Consider the following 8710-nt stretch of genomic DNA (forward strand, 5'->3'; position numbering starts at 1 on the left):
CCCCCCCCCCCCCCATTTCACTGCTAAATCAGGGGGTGGGGGGGTCACAATGTATACACTCACTTAAACAATGTGCTCTTTAATTTACATTACAAGAGGATCTGCAGGAAGCAACTAAAAGGTAGATGTCAGCATTGTTTGTAGTAAATATTCAATACACACATACATAGATGCTTTCTAGATATTCCATTGTGATGCCCCATTTTATGATTTAAAAAACCAAAACAACCTCCTAGGGCATTTATAGCACGAAATACACTGGAAAGTTAAAATATATGGAGCATCCCAATCCAAAGTAGATGATTGCTCTGCTTTGGTGGAGAGAAGCTGTGTTTGAAACCTTCGGGGTCCTGTATTTTGTCTGAAATCCCGGTAAAGCAAATTGAGAATTCTAAATTCCACCCAGTCCAATTGTCTAATTGTAGCCTGATCACTGCCGGCTGGTTGTTGTACTGTATGTGGTGCAGAGATGAACACTTACTTGTTACTTGTGCCAAAGCCAATCTCTCAGGACAGCTGTACTCTTCCATACTCCCGTGCATCCTCAACCATTCTTCATCTTGATACAGATGCAGTGTAGCATCTTTTCCAACTGCAGCTGCAACATTGCTAATGCGAACACGTAACACAGCTTGCTCTCCTGAAAAAGAACAAATACAGACAACAAAAAACATTTGTAAAATGCATTAAACCACCCACAACCTGCTAGCCAGAATATTGTTATAAATATCGAGATACTTAAAAAATGTTGTGGGATTACCACTATCTGAATGGGGCTCTACACTATAGCATCACGTTGTTTACTTTCTGGGGGTAAGGTGATATTGTTTGACATTCTCAGGAGCCTGAAGATAGTGGGTGTAAGGCCAGGCAGTGACAAGGCAGTAGTACACAGGATACAAATCGCACAATAATGAGCACAACATCATACAAGTCATGTTATCAATGTATTGCATTTTGAAAGGATCCTGTTCATCTACTATTGGTACCTGAGCAGAGCAACCGTCTTACAGTATGTGGCTGAATACCATAGTTCCATGTTATTACACACTGGATTTTTTCACAATGTGCTGAAATGCAACATACATATGAAAATGTGCTCCATCTCAAAGCTTTGCTTTCTGCATTACCCATACCTTTGCCTGTATAGCAAAATCCAGGATAATGTGATGGGAGTGAGCACATCTTTAGAACATGGGTGGGCAACTCCGCCACTTCAGCTGTGGTGGAACTACAAGTCCCATTAGGCACTACAAGACTGATTATAGGTATGACTCCCAGAGGCATGTTGGGATTTGTAGTTAAAGCACAGTTGGAAGCCTGGAGTTGCTCACCCCTGCTTCATAGCCCATTCACACTGTATGCAGTGGTGTGTACCGAATACGATTTCACCATATGTATCATGTATTGCAATGCACTTCACCGCATCACAATATGCTGCAGATAATGGCAGCCTACTCACATTTCTTGCAATTTGTAAATAAAGAGACTAAAGGTAAGGCGCTCCATGGGGGTGACAGTTATATTCCTAATGATACCGCCATTACCTCATCCAATTCATTACATTAAAAAGCTGAACTCTGTGCACAAACACTTTACTTCAAATATACTCCTCAATAGCTACAAAGCATATCATTCCACTTTAAGCACACCAAATGCCTTTGCCAACTCATATAAAAGTAGCAGTGACATCATCACTGTTCTGTACATAGCCTGAGCAGTGTGGAGCTGTGGGAGGAGCCCAGAAGGACCACCCACTACAAGTGGGGGTGGATACAAGACCAGCCATGCTGCACAAGGAGAGAGAGCAGTAGTGACTGGTCTTTACGAGGAAGACCCTACATGGAGCCAAAGTTTTAAACATTTTTTTAAAATTGTAATTTGCATTAAAAAGGCCAATAGGAAAAGGATGAACAACATAAAATGGTGCATCTATAAGGAACTTGTAGTTGTGCACTGCTCCATTACAGCTGCAGAAATAGGGACACACGGGTGCTTGCCAGCGAAGCACATCTACGTTCCCATGCACCACAACCAAACAAAACAATTTGGCAGACACTGATTACGTCACTAGTACTAAAAACATGTATTGAGACTACCATTAAAGCAGAACTATTGGGAAAGTAAAATGTTCTCATACTAATACTTAGAGCCGATGTAGGACACTGCAGCTGTCACAAGCTGGAGAACTGAGCAATCACAAACTGCTGACCACACACAGTGATCGTCAGTCACCGCAGGAATTCCCCCCCAACCTTTCTCTTTTCCTCCAGCACTCATTGGAGGGACATAAAGGAGACGGGGTATGCACAGCAGTCTCTAGAGAGGTGGAGTCAGCTGTCAATCAGCTGGTGGGGTGGATCTAATATTGTTGGGATCTTTCCCAGCTGAAACGCAGCTCTGCAGTGTTGGCTTATAGCAGGCAGAAACCCACTATATGCTGGCTTTGGGTTACAGGAGGACATTAGTGTCCTCCTGTGCCCCAAATGAGAACTATAGTAAAAAAAAAAAAGGTTTGGCTATAGCTCTTTTAAGCTGTTCCACCCCTCTCCGATGTGTTTCACAAAAACGGTCTTAGTCGTAGAGAAGGGGGCGGAACAGAAGGAAGTATATTTATGCCATCACATACAGCTGATGTCCAGCAACTCGTAGTGAAATTCATCAGAGAGGGGCAGACCGTGGACGGGACTGAATGGCGCTGGTAGAGTCTTAATAAACTTTTTACTACCAGTGATGTCATCGGATGTTTTTCCTTTGGTTGTGATGAAATCCCATGTATTTGATGTGATTTAATGACAGGTAACATTTCCTCCTCCACTTTTCATCAGAAGAAAAGGCAACCTAGAAGTTGCATTAGCGTGTACCGTATGTTTTTAATGCAAATGTTTCCACTAAAGTCATGGAAATGCAAAAAACACATCAGCTTGTGTTTGCCATACAAGAAGTGCAATACAATGCACACCAAGGAACATTTTCATGCATTTCTATTGATTTTAATAAAAAAAACAAAAACATTTGTCTATAAACAGAGGTGTGAATGCAGCCTAATAGCATGCAATACTGAACACTATACATGCATACAAATGTGAAAGGGTCATTGTAAAGCACATGAGAATCTAGAATAGGTTTGGGAAGTCTAAACAAAGCTTTGGCCTAGAAAAAGAATTATATATCAGAATGATCTGAACACTAAAGAGGTTTCCCTAACCATTCAAATTCATGTCTTTGGTGATGGGAGCAGAATACTGCTAGACATCCATGGCTGGCTTATCGATTCTGTATGTGAAGGTTCTCATTTATCCAAGTCATGCTATAGCTAGTAGTAGTTCTTCTCGTTCAACTGGACTTGAGCTGTAATGTTTTTTTGTGCGTGTCATTTTTATTGAAATGTCAAAGTATACACAATAAGAACAATCCTAGTAGTACAATAGAGGTACATACAGATCAATTATTCATGAGAATAAGGTTGGATTAATAGATTGTCCAAGGGAAGTCAAAAGAGATGACCAACTCTGTCAGCAGTATGTACCAATTTAAACAAACAACATAATAACAAAAAGTGGTTGTCAATACATAAAGTACCGTATTTGCCAGCGTATAAGACGGGTTTTGAGACCTAAAAACATCGCCCGAAAACCGGGGGTCGTCTTATACGCCGGCAACGGCTACATACAGTATACCCCGCTAAGCCAATCACGGCGAGCATTCTATACAAAGCCTGCTCGGATTGCCTGTATAGATCGCTCGCCATGATTGGCTCAGCGGGGTATACTGTATGTAGCCGAAGCTACTGTACAGTATTACCACACATACAGCGGCCTGGACGAAGATAAAAATCCAGTTATTCAAGCTAATATACAGAATACTGTATACAATATGGAAGGCTGATATACGGTACATTTGAATGTTACACAACTAGCATTGCATTTCCGAAGTAGTTCTGTACTGCCAGTATTACCGCACATACAGCGGCCTGGTCTACACATTCCGTTATCCAAGCTAATATACAGCATGCTGTATACTGTATACAACATTTGAAGGCTGATATACGTACATTTGAATTTTATACAACTACAAATGTAGCACAAGATGTCATTGATGAACTTATGATGTCAGAGGATGACCATGATCAGGATTTTGAAGGATTTTAAGCACCGGTAAGTCATAACCATTTTAATTAAAATTATTTACCGTAAATCAAATCTGATGTTTTTAAATGGTGTGGCCTCAGAAGGGGGGTAGTCTCATACGGCGAGTATAGCCCAAAACCTATTTTTTAAACTAAAAAAATTGGGGGTCGACTTATACGCCGGCAAATACGGTAAAAGAAAAGAGATATTGCTCTACCATCCCTAGCGATTGTACCTGTAGTCGGAGTCTACCATGGCTGGGCGGGACAATTCAAATGTCAAGGGGTACATCGCAGGGACACAGAAATAGATAGAGGGTGCATTAGTCAGGGGTTATGCTACTGGTTCCCCAATTAGGAGAAGTTCTAGCCCTTGCGGGGCTGATCTGTAATGTTGAAGATGTTCCGTAGCTTATCTTCATTAGTTCTGAGTGTCAGGAAAATCCTGCAGCATTTTTATCTGCACAGACATCCTAATTAGTGATGGGCTCGGGCGTGTTCGCAAGCGCCTCGTGCCGAGCCCGCCAGGAAGCCGTCAGCGCGCAGGGCTAATCACAGGCACTGAGACATGTTCCCGGTCCGCAGCTGCAGAGATCGGGAAATGCCTCAGTGCCTGTGATTGGCCCTGCGCGCTGACAGCTTCCCGGCGGGCTCGTCACTTGGCGCTTGCGAACCCGCCCAAGCCCATCACTAATCCTAATCCAGCGTTAGGTAACCTCAGTACTCCAGTTGTTCTGAAACTACTGCGCGCTGACAGCTTCCCGGCGGGCTCGTCACTTGGCGCTTGCGAACACGCCCAAGCCCATCACTAATCCTAATCCAGCGTTAGGTAACCTCAGTACTCCAGTTGTTCTGAAACTACAAATACCATCATGCCTTTCCAAGTCATGCCTGGGGCTGTCAGAGTCTTGCAATGCCTCATGGGACTTGTAGTTCCACAACAGCTGGAGGGCCAAGCTCGCCTACCCTAGTCTTAATCCAATCACCATGGAAAGGCAGACGCACTCTAAAGCAGGGTACAAATTTCTTGAAGAACTTGCTGAAATTCGCACAGTGAGTTCGGCTGTCAGCACCCTTTCGCCCAGCATTCCTCTATCAGCCGACTGGAGAAGGCAATTGGAAAATTCTCGGCCGAATGGAGCTCACAGCCAATCAGCTGCTAGCTCTGTGCGGGTACTCCCACAGCAGCCAGCTGCCACAGTCAGAATACAACATAAACGGGGGGATTCCTCTATCAACACTCGTAAGCGTGGATGGAGGAATCTGTTATATTTACTTCATTCAGGCCTCAGGTTGAATAAATATAAACGTGTATACCCGGCTTAATATTTACATATTGGCCCTGAGGAGCAGCAGTGGCCCACAGGGCCCATTTACACTGTACACATACAAGCATTTATATGTGTACAGTGTAAAATGCAGTGTAAATCAGGCCATGAAGACAGATTGTTCTCGTTTCAGGGGCCAATATAGATCAGTGTAGATGGGGCCCATAGCATACAATACTGCTGCAATGACATCTATATAAATGACAGATCTGACCTCAGCACATTGTACTTCTGTGTGGACATGAGCTCTAATATGAAGAGCAGTGATGAGGAAACAAGCTGTAAAATATAAGTGGCATGCACTAGGCCCAGCCCCTCTATGGGATGCTATTAATTATCACTCGCATATATGCAATGCCATACCGTACCCACCATGGAACAAGAAGGTGAAGATGTGCTGCCCTCGGCTATGCCAGGCCAGGGCGCTGTCGAAGCTGCCATGCACGGTCTTAGCGTACGCCGTGTGGAGCAGCCACAGCCCCGCCACCAGCAGCCCGGCCAGCATCTCCCTCCTATCCGCTTCCCGGTGACATGTGCAACTCCAGCCGCCACATCTGCAGGGGGACGGGGAAGGCGTCAGCGCGTCACGAGACCTGTCCAATCAGCTGGCGTCAGTGGGAGGAGCCTGGTGGCAAAAGCGAAACATAGCGACGTGTACGTCGTCAGGTAGAGCCGTAAAGCGAGGCTGCTGTGATGTGGTGACTAGTCTGGGCTGTGTATTGTGGTGGGGGGTGCTGAGTGCCATGTAAGTGGTAGAGAGGGAAGGAAACGCCATGAGTGAAGACGGCGAGCCGCCCGGAGGCTTCAGCAAGAGGCTGCTGGTGACCGGCGGGGCTGGCTTCATGTAAGTGACTTCTGGTGTAGTGAATGTGGGGACACTCTGCCACATATAATGATACATAAGGTGTGCTCCTAGAGGCAGAACAATGCCCCACACCTGTCAGGTGAGCAGAATAATATGGCAGAGCGGTGTCTTCCTGGCTTGACATGGACTGTTTAAGTGGCCTCTCATACTGCACAGCTGTTGGTACTTTTTGGTCATGTGTCGGGACAGATCTGAAACAACAACTGACAGTGTGTTCTTTTCTAAGGTCTCATTCGCACTATAAGCACTGACTGGCGTTTTTCAGCAACTGATCAATGTCAGCCATCGCTGGGGCACATGGAAAACAATTGTTTTATGTTCCCATGTGCAGGAGAGTGATGCTGGGGGGGAGTTTATCAAAACTGGAGCAGAAGAATCTGGAGCAGTTGCCTATGGCAGCCAATCAGCTGCTCTCTTGAGTCTGTTCAGTTAAGCTGTGAAAATTCAAGATCGAAGCTGATTGATTGCCATGCACAGCTGCTCCAGATTCTGTCTGCTCCAGTTTTGATAAATTCCCCTCGCGTATTTATTCACAGTGAGCTGGATCCCAATGCATGTCACCATACCTCAGTACACTGCTTTGCTGTGTGGAGACCTGAATGCAATGTACACTCCAAATTAAGTTGAAAGGATGTGTGATGCAGTGAAAGAGCACATTGCACTGCTGTCACCCCCCTGGACCGCATTCAGAACATTAACCTGCATGCTAAAACTGAGCATTTTAGTGTGGACAAGCCCCAACTGTTCACCCATCAGTTGCTCTTTCATGTGTCTTTTATTTATTGATGCGGCATCTGTACCAGCATGTATTAGGGAGGACCAGGGCTGGATTAATCAAAATAAACATATGCTTGGGGCACCAAGAAAAGGGGACACGCAGTCTTTCCCCTTACCATCATGCCCAAAGAATAAATGCACTTATCATTTTTTCCCTTTGCCCTGAACTAACTGATCCCACCCTTCACTTCAACAGATGTATACAGGTGAAACTCGAATAATTAGAATATCGTGCAAAGTTAATTTATTTCACTAATGCAACTTAAAAGGTGAAACATAATATATGATTATGCATAGATAGACTCATTACATGCAAAGCAAGATGATTCAAGCCGTGATTTGTCATAATTATGGCTTACAGCTCATGAAAACCCCAAATCCACAACCTCAGAAAATTTGAATATTACATGCAATCAATAAAACAAGGATTGTACATAGAACAATATCGGACCTCTGAAAAGTATAAGCATGCATATGTACTCAGTACTTGGTTTGGGCCCCTTTTGCAGCACTTACTGCAATTACTTTTGCACGATATTCTAATTATTCGAGTTTCACCTGTACTTACCAAGATCCGAGTGCCCGGCCTCCATTATTTATTTACTTCCCACGCAGCAAGTCCTTTCTCTCTCTCCTGGCTGAGCAGACGCATTACAAAATCATAGACTTCTATGGGATTCGTCTCCTCTGGCAGGTAGATGAACCCCAAAGACTTGTTAATTATCATTTACTAAAGTAGCAGGGGCATGCAGTCTGGGGAGACTAGTGAGGCAGAGTATTACCTGCCGTTATGGAAGAAAAAGCTGTTAGCTTAAAGTCTGAAGCTAATGGGTTTTTCTCCATTTGTTCAGGCTGGGTTCTAACATGTTAAACAGTGGGGAAAGCCACCCTGCTGTGTAACTTGTCATGGACGTTAATTACAGGCGGCGCTTCATCCGGCTTTTGACAACTATGTTAGGTTACACAGCAGCGGGCTTCCCCGCTGCTGTGCGTGACCTAAAACCGTAAGGTCAGAGCTACAACAAGCCTCTGACTTGGAGTCAGGGGCTTGAGCTATATGGATGGTTCGGACTAGGGATGCACCGATACAGTTTTTTCGGTATCGAGTATGAGTACCGATATTTATATGTCGTTACTCGCCAATACCGGTACTTCCGCTAGCATGGAGCTGGTTTCCCGGGCAATCAGGAAGCCAGGCGACGTGCCATTGCCCAGGAAGCCGGCTCCATGCTGTTTGGTCAGCTCCATGCTGATTGACCGGGAAGCCACCTTCCCAGCCAGTCAGCATCGAGCCGGCTTCCTGGCCAATCAGGAAGCTGGATGGCAAATCTTTACGCACCGCCTGGCTTCCTGATTGGCCAACTCCATGTTTCCTCGCGGCACTGCCGATCAGATGAATTATCCCTCTGACCGGAAGTTCAGGTATCGGAGCATTTGGCCGAGTACTCGCCCAAATACCTGGGTATCGACACCGATACTGATACTAGTATTGGTTGCCTGAAAAAAAAAAACACGGCATCTATCTAGATGCCTTATCAGTGACAAGCAAGTGAGGAACAGGGAAAGCTCATTCCTCCTTCCCACATAGCTTGGTGACTGGACCAGGGAGTG

General features: G+C 44.9%; 1 protein-coding gene across 1 annotated transcript in view; it reads right to left on the bottom strand.

The window, feature by feature from the left end:
* GPR180 (G protein-coupled receptor 180) overlaps positions 1-6295 on the bottom strand; it is a 26957-nt gene extending 20662 nt beyond the window's left edge. The window contains exons 1-2 of the mRNA XM_018568483.1: positions 5830-6295; positions 482-640 (exon numbers count right to left, since the gene is read on the bottom strand). Coding sequence (XP_018423985.1) covers positions 482-640; positions 5830-5962 — 292 coding nt within the window. The 5' untranslated portion in view covers positions 5963-6295. The remainder of the gene's footprint in view (positions 1-481; positions 641-5829) is intronic.
* Between the last annotated feature and the right edge of the window lie 2415 nt (positions 6296-8710).

This window comes from Nanorana parkeri, unplaced genomic scaffold (assembly GCF_000935625.1).
Source record: "Nanorana parkeri isolate BGI_ZX_2015 unplaced genomic scaffold, ASM93562v1 scaffold1195, whole genome shotgun sequence".
NCBI classification, from domain to species: Eukaryota; Metazoa; Chordata; class Amphibia; order Anura; family Dicroglossidae; genus Nanorana; species Nanorana parkeri.